At 37.4% G+C, this 18508-nt stretch overlaps 3 protein-coding genes across 3 annotated transcripts; 2 read left to right on the forward strand and 1 right to left on the reverse strand.

Annotated features, from left to right (window-relative positions):
* Positions 1-6031: 6031 nt before the first annotated feature.
* On the reverse strand, positions 6032-7256 carry LOC106364064 (flowering-promoting factor 1). The gene has a single exon (XM_013803708.3). The coding sequence runs from the start codon at positions 6707-6709 to the stop codon at positions 6341-6343; it is 369 nt and encodes a 122-aa protein (XP_013659162.1). The 5' UTR covers positions 6710-7256; the 3' UTR covers positions 6032-6340.
* Positions 7257-8608: 1352 nt separating this feature from the next.
* LOC125577721 (cryptochrome DASH, chloroplastic/mitochondrial-like) lies at positions 8609-12134 on the forward strand. The gene is made up of 13 exons (XM_048739410.1): positions 8609-9382; positions 9529-9668; positions 9752-9934; positions 10035-10160; positions 10244-10318; positions 10389-10505; positions 10688-10734; positions 10816-10892; positions 10962-11037; positions 11124-11193; positions 11269-11392; positions 11482-11531; positions 11787-12134. Exons 1-13 carry the CDS (start codon positions 8989-8991, stop codon positions 11997-11999), a joined length of 1692 nt encoding a protein of 563 aa, XP_048595367.1. The 5' UTR covers positions 8609-8988; the 3' UTR covers positions 12000-12134.
* On the forward strand, positions 12075-12705 carry LOC125577982 (tRNA (guanine-N(7)-)-methyltransferase-like). The gene is made up of 3 exons (XM_048740206.1): positions 12075-12079; positions 12157-12241; positions 12325-12705. Exons 1-3 carry the CDS (start codon positions 12075-12077, stop codon positions 12703-12705), a joined length of 471 nt encoding a protein of 156 aa, XP_048596163.1.
* The last annotated feature ends 5803 nt before the right edge of the window (positions 12706-18508 follow it).

Genomic DNA, 18508 nt, shown 5'->3' on the forward strand with positions numbered 1-18508 from the left:
TTCGGATTCCCGTAAGTTCGTGGAGAAGCTGACATTGCTTTGTTCACGTGAACCACTGTGGTCTACTGCTTACGTTTGTGTGAGATGTTTTTGACTCAGTGATGTGATCGAAAATCATATAATTGGTTAAACCAATAGGGTATCATCATTACATGCATCCCCATGGATTGATTGGGGTATAAAGTCATTGTTTCATGATTGTAGGGACAGAAAGCAGCAGGACTTACTATTGATATTTCTTTGTCCATGGCATATATATTTACAATAGTGAATTTCTTTACGAATGATATATCATCATTTTTCCACTTATTCGAATGATGTATCATCATTTTCACTTATTATGCTACAATTTCTTCGTATAATATGTAGCTGCTCGTTAGTGTTCACTGAAAGACTGACACAACCAATTGCCTGCAAAAGCTTTTTACGCAATGTCTTTTCGACGCTCTGGCACGAAAGGCAAATAGATTAAAATATATAAATGATAATAATGTAGCACTATGTGAATCAAACAAGATTGAGAGAAGATGAAAACATATCTTGTATCTTATTTTCCTTTAGGACCTTATACATTGGCATGATTATATACAAGAGACATCCTTGACCTAATGCTCACGTTAGCATACGCTAGCATCTAGACAACTAAAGCTGTTAAAGGTAAAGGTGGATTGTGCTGGCGTGTAGTGAGCTGTCCTTGCCGTACATTGCTCACGGCATGACTGTGTGTTGTTCCTCTGACTGAAGTTACCGTTGGTAACGTTAACGGTAAGTGCGCTCTTCTCTGTGGGCTTGATGAGCTTTACACTGTGACTTGCGTTCTTCAAAGGTGGCCCATGTATACTTGGAGAACCCTCTGGCATACTTAGAGTCTTTGACTCGTTTGGTCTGATACACCCCCTCAAACTTGGAGTGGGAGGAAAGGAAACTCCAAGTTTGCTCCTGAGCTTGAAGAACGGTTCCTGACTGAGTGACTTTGTGAAGACATCTGCGAGTTGAAGTGAAGCAGGGATGTGTTTGACTTCCAATGCCTTGAGCGCCACTCTCTCCCGCACATAATGATAATCGATATCAAAGTGTTTGGTTCGCTTATGAAACATAGGATTTGCTGAGAGGCATACCGCAGAAAGGTTGTCACACAGAAGCAGAGGTGTTCGTTGCTGTTGAAGACCCATGACACGAAGCAAGTTCTGCAGCCACACTATCTCAGATGCTGCAACCGACATTGTTCGATACTCAGCTTCAGTGGAGGATTTGGAAACTGTCTCATGACGCTGCGCAGACCAGGAAATGACATTTGAGCCAAGCAAAGTACAGAACCCACCAGTGGATCTTCTGGTTTCTCTGCATCCTGCCCAATCACTGTCACTGTAACATGTGAGAGTAGAATCAGAGGAGGACTTGATGCTGATTCCCATCGCAAGAGTGCCTTTAATGTAGCGTAGGATGCGCTTCAAGAGGAGGTAATCAGACTGACTAGGTGAGTGCATTCGCTGGCAGATATAGTTGACTGAGAACTGTATATCAGGCCGTGTCAGAGTGAGGTATTGAAGCTTCCCAGCGAGACTTCGGAAGTGGCCTGGATCAGAAAACAATATGTCTTGACCGGAGACTTTGTCAAGTTTCAGAGGAAGCGGTGTTGGCATAGGAGCACAATCCTTCATGCCTGCAATGACTAGAAGATCTGTGGCATACTTTTCTTGATTTAGGAACAGACCATCACCACATTGATGAACCTGGATTCCAAGAAAATAATGAAGCACTCCCATGTCCTTCATCCGAAACTGCTTGTTGAGCTGAATGAGAAGCTGTTCCAACAGACCTTCATTGTTTCCCGTGATAATCATATCATCGACATAGAGTAATAGGTAAATGATGTCTGAACCTCGGTGATAGATGAACAGAGAGGGGTCCGGGAAACTGCAGTGAAAACCAAACTCCAACAAAAAAGAACTAAACTTGTCGAACCAAGCGCGTGGAGCTTGCCGCAAGCCATAGATAGCTTTCTTCAACCTCCACACATAATCAGGTTTCTCTGTATCAATGAAGCCAGGCGGTTGCTTCATGTACACGACTTCTTTGAGATCCCCATGGAGAAAGGCATTTTGTACATCTAGCTGCTTCAACGTCCACTTCTTAGTAACAGCGACATGGAGAATTGTTCTAATTGTAGCCGTTCGAACCACGGGACTGAAAGTCTCAATATAATCGATCCCTTCTTCTTGCTCATTCCCGCGTGCAACCAACCGAGCTCGAAGTACTCGAACGGAGCCATCTGCGTTATATTTGGTCTTGTATACCCAACCACAGCTTAATGGATTCTGATCATCAGCGGGGGGAACTAGTTCAAATGTTCCTGTTTCAACCATATGATCTACCTCTGTGCCCATAGCCTTTGTCCAACCGGGATGCCTAAGCGCAATCTTAACAGTCTTGGGCTCTACATTCTCATCTTTGATAGTAAAGAGCGCATACTTAGGATTTGGCTTAAGGATGCCTGCTCTGGCTCTTGTCACCATCTGATGCACAGGTTGTGAAACAGCTTGCGAAGCATCAGTAGCAGGCTCTTGATCAGACTGTTGAGACGAAGTTGGTGATGGTGGAGGATCTGGTTGAACAGCTTGTGGAACAGGAGCTGAAGAAGACACATAAGGACTTTGACGACTAGGAAGGTCTTCCACTGGAGAGGGTGATGTAGGAACCTCACTGGCTGGCGTGACGTAAGCATTGTGCCAAGCATTGAGCAATGCAGACGAACTCTCTCTGTGATAACTGCTAAACACATCACTGAAAGGGAATGATGTTTCATCAAACAGAACATGTCTGCTAATGAAGACCTTGCCAGTAGGTGGATAATAACACCGATAACCCTTGTATTTTTCATTGTATCCTAAGAACACACAAGCCAAAGTCTTAGGATCCATTTTGTTTTGCATATATGGGCGCAACGAGGGGAAGCACTTGCAGCCAAACACGCGTAGAGCAGTATACAGAGGAGGCCGGCTGTGAAGCATTTCGTATGGACTCTTACTGTCAGGAAGAACTGAGGAAGGCAGTAAATTGATCAGAAAAGCCGAGCTGAAGAAGGCTTCTACCCAAAGATGTTGAGGAACCTTTGCATGGAACATCATAGTCAAGCCTAACTCAGTAATGTGTCTGTGCTTCCTCTCCGACAGTCCATTTTGCTGCGGTGTATGGGGACAAGAGATCAGCTGCTTGATGCCACACTGAGCTAAGTGTGTGAGGAAGCTAGTGTTAATAAATTCCCCACCACCATCGCACTGAAACTGTCTTATTTTGGTCTGAAACTGTGTCTCCACTAGTTGTTGAAAACGCATAAAAACTGGAGTAAACTCAGACTTTAGCCTCAAGGGATAGAACCATGTGAACCTGGTATGATTATCTATGAAAATAACATAATACTTGAATCCTTGAGTAGAAACAACTGGACTTGGTCCCCACAAATCACAATGTACTCTCTCTAAGGGACTTGAAGACACAAAATCTGAAGATAGAAATGGGAGTTTACAACTTTTCCCAAACTGACAAGAGTCACAGACCGGAGAGGTACTGGACTTATTGATAACTAAGGCTTTATTTCTTGAGAGCTGATGAAGGATGTCCATGTGAGGATGACCTAGCCTCTGGTGCCAAATCCTCGCACTTGCTGCTTGCTGTCTACTGGAGTAGTAAGCTTGAAACTGAGCATCCTTCAACACATAGAGGTTCTTATGTCTGTGACCTTGTGTTAGGACCTGCTTTGTCACCTTGTCCTTAACCAGCACAGATTCATTGTCAAAGGTAAATTCACAGGGATAATCTGATGTAAGTTTGGACACAGAGAGTAAAGATTTTGTAATTTCTGGGCAAACTAGAACATCCTCAAGAGGAAGAGTACCTGTGGGTGTCTGGAGAGCTATTGAGCCGATGTGTGTGATAGGAAGATAGTCACCATTGCCAACAATAACCTGATCATTACCAAGATACGGTTCAGATGATTGAAGCTGAGACCCATCGTTGGTGATGTGAGCCGACGCACCAGAGTCAGGATACCATTCTTGGCCATTGAGCGACGGCTGTTGATCTGAGAGCTTCATCGAGGCAAGAGCGTTGTGCAGAGTGTTAGGAGACTGAAAGTTCTGATCAAAGCGATTGTAGCAGCGAGCTGCAGTGTGACCAAAACGTCCACATATCTGACAAGTAGGCTTAGAGTTTGTGTTTCCTCCTGAGAACTGTTGATGAAAACCTCTCCCTCGAGTAGAGTATGAGCTAGACCCAGTGTTGTTTGAGGTGCCTCTCCCACGGTTTCCACGGTTGCCGTAATACCCACGTCCTCTGTTTGAGTATCCACGGCCTGTGTTGAACGCGAGATGAGGCGTAACCTCTGGTGCCTGATCGTAGACCTTGAGCTTGTCATCAAAGTTGACAAGTTTAAAAACTGCATCTTCATAACTCATCTCTGGGACTGAATCCATGGAGTGTTCAATGACAGTACAGATGGACTCATACTCTTTCCCTAGACCGCTCAGCGCACCATAAATCATTTCTTGGTCAGACACTGGACATCCTATTGAAGCTAACTGATCACAGACACCTTTAACTTCACCAAGATACTCAGACATAGTTTTCTGATTCTTCTTCATACCTTGGAGTTTACGCTGTAGATCGAGCTTGCGTGTAGCGGAGACTCTGTTGTATTTCTTCCCGAGACTAAGCCAAACCTCCTGAGCGGACTGAAGTCCATACACAGACCTCATCGCTTCTTCTGTCATCGAACCGAACAGCCATGCCATGACTAGCTGGTCCTTGCTGATCCATCTGATGAACTCTGGGTTTGCTTCCTCTGTTACAACTTCACCATTCCTAACTGACACTGTAGGTAGTGGTCGAGGAGAAGACCCATTGATGAAACCAAGCAAGGACTGACTAGAAAGAAAGGATTCAAACTGGATTTTCCACAAGAGATAGTTTGAAGAAGAGAGCTTTAGGGTAACGCATTGTGAAATGCTAAGAGTTGAAAGAGAAGCATGTGATTCTGCCATGGATCTACTAACTGTGCTCTGATACCATGTGAATCAAACAAGATTGAGAGAAGATGAAAACATATCTTGTATCTTATTTTCCTTTAGGACCTTATACATTGGCATGATTATATACAAGAGACATCCTTGACCTAATGCTCACGTTAGCATACGCTAGCATCTAGACAACTAAAGCTGTTAAAGGTAAAGGTGGATTGTGCTGGCGTGTAGTGAGCTGTCCTTGCCGTACATTGCTCACGGCATGACTGTGTGTTGTTCCTCTGACTGAAGTTACCGTTGGTAACGTTAACGGTAAGTGCGCTCTTCTCTGTGGGCTTGATGAGCTTTACACTGTGACTTGCGTTCTTCAAAGGTGGCCCATGTATACTTGGAGAACCCTCTGGCATACTTAGAGTATTTGACTCGTTTGGTCTGATACACTATACATATGTTTACAACTTATACTTGAACTTATTTTGTTAATTTTGAAATGGGAACCATATATCTGGAGACCAATTAAGAGACTCGATATTACTTTCGACCAACACAAAATTGAAGAGAAGGAGCAACTCATATTTATTTGCTAAGAATTAAGGAATCAAATTACATTAATGAAAACAAGTTCATCATGCCTCATGGCCTGGGTCCCCAAATATTCCATCATATGTATATATAGATATATGATATATACATGATACAGCCGATATGTTATGGAGTATATATATGTGATGGTAATTTCCAGTATGACAGCGGATATGTTATGGTACTCACATAATGGTAATTTCCAGTATGGTACTCAAATCATATGATAATAGTATCTATCTTTTTATGTTAGATTTTTCCGTGGATGTTTACTATGTTTTTGAGATATATTGGCAACCCTAACTATAAGTCTATCCAAAAATGTCATCGATTAGTCAATAAAACTAGAATAGAAAAGAGAAAAAAGTTCATCACGAGATTTGAGTTTTGGATTAAAATAGAAAAGCATTTGATATGATGAGATCAACAAATCCAAATAACATATCTTTCAGTAACAATGGTGTACACCGATACAACAGATCATCGTGGAACCGAATTATGCAAGGATGAAAACATTAAAATGAAACTTAACCATGTTATGATTAAGTTCTCCCTAAATCGACTCTTCTCTTCTTAATCTCAACTTTCATAATACCACAATCACATACAGTTACACCACAACTCTCAACATCGACAACGGAAAAGAAAACATGCACATGCAACTAAAGAAAAAATCCAACAAATACTAAATTGTAAAAAACACACAAACAAACAAACACACAACAGAAAGAACAGAAGATTTAATGGGAGTCTCGGACGTGGAAGTAATTAGGGTTCTTGACGACGATATCGTACATGTAAACGGAGTTGAATTTGGTGAAATCTCTAGGGAGAGAGATGAGATCAATGGATGAGGGTTTGTGGAACTGGAGGAGTTCTGTGTCGCCAAAGTACCTCTCCCACCCAAGACTCTGGAGGATCTGCTCGAGCATCGAATAAGATGAAACCACTTCTCCTGTCGGTAAATAGACCATGACCTTCCTTCGGCTGTATGTGTCGGCTCCTGACTGGTTAGGGTTCTCCACAAGCCTTATCACTCCGTTCTTGAACACCCACACGCCTGACATGATCTTCTTGATTGAGAAAGAGAAGAGAGAGGGAGAGAGCATGCAATAGTTTAGTTTTTTTTTAGAGAAGAGAGTTGTGTGTGGAACTGTTTTTATAGAGTCGTAAAAGGCTCTATCACATAAGACAAGAGTATTATTTTGAACGTGACAAATAAAACTTTGAGCTAAAGAGATTTAATAACTATTTCTTTTAAAAAAAATTTATCTTAGTTGCTGCTATTTTTATATATGCTTATGTTTTCTGAATTTTCTCATTTTTATTACAATATTTAAGTTGTAGTGATATAATGTGATTTTTAAAAGATAAATCTAATAACTTAAGTTGGGAATTTTTTGTGAGTTACAAAACTTTATTCTTCAAAATTTTCTTTTAAATTTGATTTCGATGTAAGTTTAGCGCTAAGAGTACTTAGTAATTCTGTATGAAACTTCCGTATGATTATAACTAGCAAATTGGCAATGATTTTTATGGTGATCAAAGAAATGCTTGAAGGTCGATGAAATAAATTTGTTCCTTAATAATTTTAAATAATCAACTTCAAATAACCTTTTTAATTTATGGGCGACGCCAGAGTTTATTCTTACACTCCTCTATAACTCTTTCGTTTTCCATCCAAAATTTTAATATATCAACAAAAACTTGAATCCAATCTTTTGTTGCTCGACCACATATCTAAATATCACAATAGACAAATGAACAATTCGTTGTTTAAATGACTATTGTTCCATACTTCCATAATATCATGTCACTATACATTCAATTGTTTCTATCTTAAATCCGACGGTTAAGGTTACTTAAATTAGCATCCTTTCTGATTCTACCAATTATAAGCACACTTTTTGTGATTAAACTTTGTCACTCACCCCCCTTTTAAGCGACAAATTAGTAATAAAATAAACCTTGGACAATAGCCCTGATGGTGGAGCCACATAGTGACGAATCTATTAAGAGAATCACGCATACAATAGTGGTTGGCGAATCTCTCTAAAAAATGATCTCTTAAGTTTATACTTCAAAATATTATTCGACATTGGGAAAACATAGCAACATTCACTTCCCTAACACATAAAAATAATTTTATCGAGCCAATCGATGATTGCATTAGTGCACATACACACACAAACCTTATGCGTCATTAGTCGAATGCATTTTTAACTTATACTCAGCTAATCTTCTTCGATGCGTTGAGTTTTAGTAACATTTTGTAAAAACTTTATAATATTTCTAAATTAAAAGTCTAAATCATAAGATATAATGGAACTAAAAACTACTTGAAAATGTAGACATGCGCGCGGGAACATATAAAGGAGCACATCTATATGTAATATATATTCCATGCATGTAAATTGTAAGCTTACTATATGTTGGAAAGGAGTAAAGGCATACAGCTAATAAATTAACAAGTATAAAATTGTCGTTTCATGACTCCTTTGGACACTAATCTAGCAAACATCCATATATAATTAGGCCATGCAGTTATCTATATAAAAAAACTTAGGCCATGCATAAATTTAGGCATGTCATCCTAAAGATTCTAGTGGGAGAATATTATTATACTATTTCTTATTTGTGCTAAATTTTGTTTTCATTATTCTTATTATTTTAAAAATAGATCAATGAATATATATATATATATATATATATATATGATAGTCGTTTTTCAAAATAAAATGCATAAACGCTTTAATTTGAATATTTGTCATAAAGTACTGTACCTTTCACAAAAAGGATTTTCCAAAAAATTACTGTGATTTTGAAACTAAAAAACTATAATTTTTAATTCCAAATATAATAATAATGTTAATAAATAAATAATTGTATAGCAAAAATTAGTGGATGTTTAGATCCAAATAAATAATACCTAAGTATAGCGAAAATAACTAAAAGAGATATTGTAAAATTATTAAAGCAATATATTAATTTTAAATATTATAAAGGTCCATATAAAAAAATTCAAATGGATTTTCAAAAACACTTTAGACCATATTTATTACATATATTTAAAAGATTTTTAATTTTTCAAATTATTTTTTAATATTTTAAATTATTTTACTGGAAATTTGATTTGATATAATCTCGGATATTTGGGCTGACTTTTCATCGTATTTATTTTCTCCCATAGGCCTAAAACAACGAAACCCATCATCATCCATCAATTCTCTGCTTTACAAAACGACACAACTCCACCAGATTCAGACAAAAGGCCAAACATCCGCCACGTCACACTTCACAAAATCAACACCACGTGTCACTTCCACAACTCGTCGAGGAAAAAAAAAAAGAAAGTAGATGACGTTACAGTTAACAAACCAACCCGCGAATGTCGGCTTCGTCGTTCTCCTCTCCTCTCACACACCCACTTCGCAGATTCAACCATCACCATCTCTCAAACAAACCCGTTTCCTCTCTGTTCTTCTGCTCCGCCGCGAAAATGAACGGAAATATACACTGTGTACCAGGTCTCGGCGAAGAAGAGATGGACACGGTTGTTGGAAAAACGTTTGAGAGATACGCATTGCCTTCTTCTTCTTCTTCTTCATCAAAGAGAACCGGCAAAGGAACCACGATCTTATGGTTTAGAAACGATCTTAGAGTTCTTGACAACGACGCATTGTACAAAGCTTGGTGTTCCTCCGACACCGTTTTGCCTGTTTACTGTCTTGATCCTCGTCTCTTTCACACTACTCACTTCTTCTCCTTCCCTAAAACAGGAGGTAATAATATTCGTTTGATCTGACCTTTTTTTCTTAATACATGGTGCTTTGGGCCGAGGCCCAAAATCCCCAAAGCCCAAAACCAATAATATTAGTTTCCTCCTAGCGGTCAGTTTTTGCATTTACATTGTGTTGTAACGTTTTAGCTTTGAGAGGTGCGTTTCTTATGGAATGTTTGGCTGATTTGAGAAAGAACCTGATGAGAAGAGGATTGAATCTTCTTATCCGGAATGGTAAACCAGAAGACATTCTTCCTTCTCTTGCCAAAGACTTTGGAGCTCATACAGTTAAGTCTTTTTTGTGTGCTTGTGCTGAAACTTTCAGAAGTTTCTTGAAAATGTTAAACTTTTGTATCCTATGTTTTTTCAGGTGTTTGCTCATAAAGAAACGTGCAGCGAGGAGCTACATGTTGAGAGGCTTGTGGATAAGGCTTTGAAAGGGGTTGGGAATGGGACTAAGCTTGAGCTTATCTGGGGAAGCACAATGTACCACAAAGATGATCTTCCTTTTGATGTTCTTGATTTGCCTGATATCTACACTCAGTTTCGTAAGGTGTGATTCTGCTTTTGTTAATGTCTTTCTTGATCTTCAAGGACGCATATAGGATTATAACACATAGATGTTTGTGTCTGGTTGAAAATTTTGCTTGCAGTCGGTGGAAGCGAACTGTAGAATCAGAAGCTCCACTCGTATTCCACTATCTTTAGGGCCAACACCTTGTGTTGATAAATGGGGAGATGTTCCAACTCTTTCTCAACTTGGACTTGAGCCACAAGAGGTGAGTTTCTATGAGAAGCTCTTTAGTTGAGACAAGTGAGAAGAGAAAGTAAAACAACATTCTTTATATGTATGTTGATACAGGTGACCAGAGGGATGAGATTTGTTGGTGGTGAAAGTGCAGGAGTAGGCAGAGTTTTTGAGTACTTTTGGAAGAAGGCAAAGATCAAAACCCTATGACTCTATTTGTGTGTGTACATAATGATGTATGTCTATTTTTACCATGCAGGATCTTTTGAAAGTATACAAAGAGACGAGGAATGGAATGTTGGGACCTGATTACTCAACTAAATTCTCACCATGGCTTGCCTTTGGATGTATCTCTCCTCGGTTTATCTATGAAGAGGTCAGATCATGCAAACCTTTATCCAGGGCCGGATATGAGATTTAGGGGGTCAAAAACATTTTATGTTAATCTTGATAAAAAGATCGATAATTTGAGAACATGCGATCTATGTATAATAGCGAATGTTTCACCCGGATGTGCCAGTGTTTCAAGACTTATGTGGTAGTTGAAAATATTTTCAGGTTCAAAGATATGAAAGAGAAAGAATAGCAAACAACTCAACATACTGGTAATGTCTTTATTAGTTGAGTTTCAAATCTTCTGTTACAATAACTTCACTTAACAGATGATTTGTTACATGTGTTTCCAGGGTGTTGTTTGAGTTACTATGGAGAGATTACTTCAGGTTTCTTTCAATCAAGTGTGGCAACTCTTTATTCCATCTAGGTAACCTGCTTAGCACGCAAACTGGTCTGGATTGAAGGTTAGCTCTAACGTGGGCCATTTTTTTGGTAGGTGGTCCAAGAAATGTGCAAGGGGAATGGAGTCAAGATAAGAGGCTGTTTGAGTCTTGGAGAGATGGCAAGACAGGGTGAGTATTCTGGTATTATGATTTGATATAATGCTTTTAGGCTCTAAAAGTATTAAACTTTAGTGAATGCTCATGAATGGGTTTAGGTATCCTCTTATAGATGCAAACATGAAGGAGTTATCCACTACAGGTTTCATGTCAAACCGAGGCAGACAGGTATATGATTAGTTTCCTTTTGTTCAACTTAGCTTTGTTTCTTTTCATGGATTAATTGATTGTTCATTTTATTAGATTGTTTGTTCGTTTCTTGTGAGGGACATGGGCTTGGACTGGCGCATGGGTGCTGAATGGTTTGAGACATGTCTATTGGACTATGATCCTTGTTCTAATTATGGAAACTGGACCTATGGAGCAGGTACTAACTACTCATGCTATTTGAGGACACAGTTTGTTTTATAAAAGTTCACATTTAGATGATGTAAGATTTGGTTTTGCCCAATGAAGGAGTTGGTAATGATCCAAGAGAAGACCGGTACTTCAGCATCCCCAAGCAAGTAAGTAACTACTAACATCCAGATAATAATAATCTTGTCCTAGCAAACAGGACCAGTCCCAAGATTTTGGAATTTATAAATAGTGGTTTTATAAAAAAATTTTACAAATTTAAAAGTGTCTATGTAAATAATTTCAATTTTTTTAAAAAAAACTGGGGGCTATTTGCCAATGTTTCACTTGGTTATGTTCAAGACCGCCCATGCCATGCCAACAAGTGATGTGAAGAAGAGACTGAAACTGTGTGTTTGGTTCAGGCACAGAACTATGATCCAGAAGGAGAATACGTAGCGTTTTGGGTGCAGCAGCTGCGTCGGCTTCCAAAAGAGAAGAGGCATTGCCCAGGGAGATTGATGTATATGGACACAGTTGTGCCATTGAAGCATGGTCATGGTGGTGGTAATGCTCAAACGTCTCGAGGGTCAAAGTCTCGTGGTGGTTTCAGAGATAATCACAGTGGGAGACGTTGAAGACACCAAAAGGTCCTTAGAGAAACTATACTTCACAAGAATTTGTATTATCATTATTATTATTATATATAAACTATGCAGTATTCATATTGCACGTTTGATTAAAACTACATAGCAATCATATATATTACACGATTTATGATACAAACAATGTTAGTGTGAGACCGATCGAGACTTGTATTGCGCGCGAGAACCAAATCGAAATACCGACCGGAACAAAGAACGGTCTTGTCTCTGAGATCGTAATGGGCCTTAAGCCCATTAATAATAAGTTATAGACTTCGGCCCATTTTAAAACATAAGAACCCTTGTTAGTAACTTTCAGCAAATCAACAGGCCTTCCTCGGAAGAATTCTACAGAGCAAGAGCTCATACAAGAGATGTTTTTTTTCTTTTTCCCGATCCGCATTTCAAGGAGAAGAATCACAGGAGGAGAGTGATTAGTACTGATTTGCTTGATGAGTATGCTTACGTTCTTGGAGTTGGTGGGGTTGTTTACACGATCACTGATGTTGAGGAGCTTGGTGAGTGGTTGAAGTCTTGCTTAGAGAGGCATCCGATGTTTGAGGCTTTGACGCAAGAGGAGCTTGATTCGGATCCTGTGGTCGAGCTTCTGTGTAATGCTACTGAGGAAGGGCAGAAAGTTGCTAGGAATGGTGGACAGACTTTCAGAGCAGTTTTTAGACGCATTGCTTGTGTTTCTTGAGTGCAACCTTTTGTTTTTTTGTAGTGAACGTCTTCTTGTTGTAACACATGCTTCTTTCTTAAATTCAAATTCTTTGGTTATTAATTCACAGAAAATTTGAAATTATTCGTTTGTTCTTTCAAAACACAAGAGGGCGCCTTATATTAGAATCTTGTTGTCACATCCCCTATATATTATTTGAGAAGCATTGCAACATTTTTTTGTAGCCATGTGTCATCACTAGAATGATTCTTAGAATCCTTAGAGAAATAGGTTGGTCCATCTAAATATATAATAAACTTTTTATTAAACCATAATAAATACATTATTAATGTGCTTCATTATTTCCTTAAATAAGATTACGGAATTGCCTAATATGGCTAAAATATATATGACAATTAATGATTTTGAATAATAAAGATTTGATAAAAATAAGTGTGTATTATAATTATATTTGTTTAATTTTAAACTATTAAAATAAATTAAACAATCATAGTAACCATATAAAAATTAAAAAAAATTATATATATATATATTATATTTTTAATTTTTAAAAACGAGTATAAATTACTAAAACTGTTAAAAGTTTCACATTCAAATATTGTGATCTATGATTTAAAACTTTTGTTATGACATGATACAAATAATTAAAAAATAATATAAGTTGAAAGTCTCATTTAATAAGTATCAAAAAATAGATATATAAATATATGTATCATTTTAAATTAAACTATATGCCATATAAAAATACATAAATATCTTAATTTTGAAATTTACTTTGAACATTTTTTGATAAAAATTTTGAAAAAATATTGATAACTTAATTTTTTAAAATATTATAAATTACTTAAACCATTAATCCCATAATGAAAATTTTGTTATCATTAATTTAGACTTTTTACTATAACATATACAAATGACAAAAAAAAGAGCAAAAAACATCATCTAATAAATATTAATATTAAAATATATCATATATATGTTACTATCATTTAAATTTAATTATATATCTTATTAAATAGAAAAAATATTTTTTCGATTTATAAAATTTATTTATATGTTCGCATCAATTTAATTATATAAGTAGTAGATAATGACTTTTTTAATTATTCAATATATATTTATTATTTTATAATATGTTATAAACATATAATATATAAAATAATTTATATATATAATGTTCATTCCGCGCAAGGCGCGGATCTTAACCTAGTAAGGAAGTTATAAATGAAGAGTCTTCGGCTTAAACGGTCGTACCTGCCGAACCAAACTAAATTTCGGTTAGTTCGGGTAGGAGTTCTGTTCGATTAGGTAGGTTTAAAATGAAATTCGATTTTCGGTTCGACTTGATTAAAAAATGATTTAAGATTCGATGTTTTCAACTTGCAAAGATTAATGTCAACAGAAAAAAGAAAGAACAAATCTAAGTTTTAATATATTCTCACAAGAGAAAATCAAATAGAAAGCATTAACTATCTATGGCTAGAAACACATATTTTTACATTTTTCTAACCCTCAAAAGAGAAAATCAAATAAAAAGCATCAACTATCTATGGTTAAACACACATAATTTTACACTTTTCTTTTGGCTACCCGTTAATTTACTGTTGTATAATATTGCTGTTTTTCATATGAGTGCGTGATCAAGTGGCCAACTTGTAAAACAAAGGTTACGCAAGGGGAGTGGGGAATCAATCAATCGCAGCTTTTCCTGTATTTAATTAATGTTATCTTACATATTCGATATATATTTCTATTTTAGGCTTGAATCTTGTTATGGTCTTATCCATTCTGGGTAAGACCTCCATCGTCTTGTTCTCACATCCTTCATCAATAACGTATGAATTTTATATTGACCACTTTTTCATGAATATTAGTATGTTTATTTCTATTAATTTTTTGTGTGCAAGTTGCTTCTCCTCGGACAGGCCTGGGCTCGATCAACTTGAATCGCAAGTGATATCTGTCCCTATTATAAAAAAAAAGAATCATACGTAAATGCACATCGGTCGACGCGTAAAGTCACAACTCACGTATAATGTTAATTAAAACTTCTTTTTTTTTGCTAAATTGTAAATATCATTAATGAATGAAAGTTTGGTTACAACAAAGTTGAACCATATTTTGCTCGAAAGCTGATTTGTTCTTAGAAACCGCAAAAAATTAAAAAACTCCTAAGAAACATGAAGAATTAAACCAAGATAGACCACATACGCCAATCTTAGTGTTAATTAAATTCAGAACAAAAGACAACACAACACCCTAATCACAGCGCTTCTTGCACAACAGGATAAACCGAAATGAGCAAGAGTGATAGTTGTAAGGCAAGCTGAACGAACACTCACCAGCAGGTGGCTCCTAACGGTTTCGACGGAGGCGGCAGCTACGGCTCCGGAACACCAAAGGAGGAGGACGTCGAGCAACAGAGCCAAAAACTAACTCGGCTTGAATACCAAAATGTAAACTCGATGTGTCGTCGCTGACGGTGAAGAGCAAATCTTGTCAAGCGCAGGCGGTATAATCAGCCTCATCCGGCCACGCGACAGTAAACTTGCGACGGAGACATCAAGTCCAAAACAATGGCAACGCCGGAGCTATGAAGAAGCGGGTTGAAGTACAGGAGGAGAGATGATCCCCTCAAAGCATGTGCCCCAACAGAGAAGCGAGAGCTCCGACGTCTAGCAATAGACACCATCACGGCGGGTCGTCCTCAAAACCCTAGGAGATGACATCACAACGCGAGAAGCGAAGCCTCGGAAACAGAACCATTGAGAAGAACCATGGATGTTGTCGATTGAACTACAATGGAGGTCCTCGATGGTGAGCCTCGTCACCACTTTTCTCTCAGATCTGAGAGGAGAAGCTCAACACTGACCTTGAATCGAATCGAGGAGGAACTGACTGGACGAGACGAAGATGACGGGACAGAGACGGCGACGCGTCGAACGTTCCGGCGGATCTCGGTCTCAGATCTGACCCAGATCTGAGCTCAAATCGGTTCTCACAAGACAGATCCAGGACGCCTAAGAGAATCCAACCCTTGTCGAACCTCGCCGAAGCTCCGGGGAAACCACATACGACCATGGTTTCCGGTAGATCCTCAGGGAAATCCAAAGACGTCGCGCAAAGAGGTGAGAACAAGAGAGGATCAACAGAGGAAAGAGGCGGAGCTTGGATATGGCGGGGTCGGCAATGGCCCTCTCGCAGCGTCAAGAGACACCGGAGAGGCAAGCGGAGGAGCACGGGAAGATGAGCCTCGAGAAGTTGGGGATTGGGAGAGATTTTTTTGGGCGCGTGGGGTAACGCGCTACGTGTTTATGTTTTTTAATTATTATTAAAACTTCTTTGCGTAGGGAAACTCAATTCACACTCAAGTTCAAAAACTCATTTCTCTTGTGTTCTGGAAATTTGAATTGGTTTTTGTTCATATATCATTTAGAAGTTACAAAGTAAGCAGATAATCAGAGCTTCCATACAATTGCTTCCATGTGGAGTTAAAGAAAAGGAGTAATTAAAGTGATTATTATAATACATATGCATATGCGTACAAAATAAAATTAGTAGTCTGGATGATTGAGTGTTTGTCCTAGTCCTAGTAAAAGGGGGCGTTTTTGTTCTTGTCCTATCCGGTAAGTAAGCAACAAAAAGAAAAGAGGATTACGATATAGGAACATGATTGATAATGCACGTAACCAAAAAGCTGGTAGGTTTTAAAGAGGAAAGTGATGATGACTTGATGAGTGTCTCTTCTTATATTGCGTTCAAGGATTTGGTTTATGATTGTCTGACCAAAATCTTTATTACATGACTACTTTTGTCGGCCCATAGTACTTTATATTCCGAAAAACGACAACGCACATTTCATAATATTCCACAAATTTCGGCTTCTTTTCTCCTTTTTTAAATCGCTTTTATATAATTCTCTTGACTGTTATGTAATATTACGTCCAACAAAATAATCTGCGAATTATAATTGATTTTTTTCTTTTTCTTTTAGGTCAAGAAATGATAATTGACAGCATATAATATAATTCCAGATAAATTACACTGTACGCATTGGAGTGGACAGATGCCAACAACAACAATGCATTTTTGCACTATGTTTAGGGTATGATCTGAATGTTGTGACATTCTAAACAAACTTATGTATAGACTATAGATTAGGACGGCCAATGCAGGCAATCTCATTCCCTTAATAGTTGGGATTAGCCTATTTGTAAGTCAAAACATTCAAGACAATCCTATATTTTTTTCTACTGTGACTATTTTAATATGTATATTAAACTTTTAAATATGATGGGGAAAAACAGACAAGAACAGCCAAACTTTTTTATCCATGAATCTTAACTCCACAAACCAGTTGCATCTGTAATAAAATATGAAGCTCAAACCATTTGGTGGACTGAATTCATTATAGTTTAGTGCTCAAACCAAGTGCTTATAAATGTCTTAACTAAAGATTTTGCATAAACTATATCCTCTTTTAAGTGCCTCTCCAAGAAGCCGTTTGTAATAAGAAACAAAGAAAATCTCCCTTTAATATTGAAAGACACAAGAAGAAAAGTAATCATTAATAAAAGAGAAATATGTATAAATATATACTATCATACCGATGCTGGACTTCTGATCAATACCAAGGGTCTTGTTAGCACGGTTCACATAGTCGATTTGAAAGAATGAAAATGTAGAGTATTCCATGGAGAGTTTACATGAGTAGAAGAGAGCAAAATGTAGCCGAAGGGCAACTTGCCAGAATTATGTTCATCACCAATATTATTATGCATGATGAACGACCCTCCGGCAAGTCATCCTTGGCTGCATTATACTCTACTCCACTTCATGCAATTCTACTCCGTTGGGCATGCATGTCCTGATGTCCATCAAACTTCAAAGAGTGTTTGTGATGGGTATATGAAGTGTAATGAGAGGAAGTATTTATAATAGAGAGACATGTAACTGCACAACGTATCCGGTCCAATATAATATGCATTTAAATATATGGTGATATAAATATTCGACAACCAGCTAAAGATTCGGAAAGCAAGTTGGCTCTAGTGCTCAACATAAAGCCAATAAAATGTTATAATGTCAAAGGACTCGGCCTTTCCACCATCCACTCGCAAAATCTTGTACACTTCTTAAAATTGGTATATCAATCGATTCTCTCAACCTAACTTATTAGATGTTTATTCATCTTTAACTCTTTAAGCCTTAACTAATTCTGAGGATTTTTCCAAAAAAAAAAAAACTAATTCGGAGCAGTCAACTTACACATGCTGCATCACACAAGAAAACACATTTGTCAGAACATTTTCATGATCTTTGTCCCAAAAAGATATGACAAAAATTATTAAATCCAATGTATAATCTTAAGAACCCATTTTTCAGGATCAAATTGACAGGTAGATATTAAGATTTTAAAACTTGATCAACCACTGAACCAATATGGATGCTCTAAAGATGGTGTGGTGTTTATCTTCAAAAAAAAAAGATGGTGTGGTGTCTACATTGGTCCCACTTCTTTGAACCAAATAAATATTTTACTTTTTGCAGAAATATCGAAAGTCAAAGAATTATTTGCATTAGTGGTGATTGGCCTCCATGCTAATTAAAAAAAGCAAGAAAAGTGATCAGGGGAATATAAAAAGAAAAACATGATAGATATGGATTAGATATTGAGAGCTGTACTTCATTTTTACAAACAGTGGTTTTTTTGTCAACAATAGTAAAATATTTATTTTATATACCCATGTCTCTAACTGCTTACAGATATATAATGTGCATATCAGCATATATAAGTTGTATGGTCATTATTCATTCATGT

This window comes from Brassica napus, chromosome A9, assembly GCF_020379485.1.
Source record: "Brassica napus cultivar Da-Ae chromosome A9, Da-Ae, whole genome shotgun sequence".
In the NCBI taxonomy this organism is placed as follows: domain Eukaryota; kingdom Viridiplantae; phylum Streptophyta; class Magnoliopsida; order Brassicales; family Brassicaceae; genus Brassica; species Brassica napus.

What these genes read in the sequence shown, in the direction of transcription:
- LOC106364064 (XM_013803708.3), bottom strand. Translation starts at nt 6,709, where the DNA reads ATGCTCTCTCCCTCTCTCTTCTCTTTCTCAATCAAGAAGATCATGTCA.
- LOC125577721 (XM_048739410.1), top strand. Translation starts at nt 8,989, where the DNA reads ATGTCGGCTTCGTCGTTCTCCTCTCCTCTCACACACCCACTTCGCAGA. An exon ending in CTCCTTCCCTAAAACAGGAG is followed by an intron (nt 9,383 to 9,528) that starts GTAATAATATTC and finishes GTAACGTTTTAG; the next exon opens with CTTTGAGAGGTGCGTTTCTT. An exon ending in TCTACACTCAGTTTCGTAAG is followed by an intron (nt 9,935 to 10,034) that starts GTGTGATTCTGC and finishes TTTTGCTTGCAG; the next exon opens with TCGGTGGAAGCGAACTGTAG.
- LOC125577982 (XM_048740206.1), top strand. An exon ending in ACGGTCTTGTCTCTGAGATC is followed by an intron (nt 12,242 to 12,324) that starts GTAATGGGCCTT and finishes AGTAACTTTCAG; the next exon opens with CAAATCAACAGGCCTTCCTC.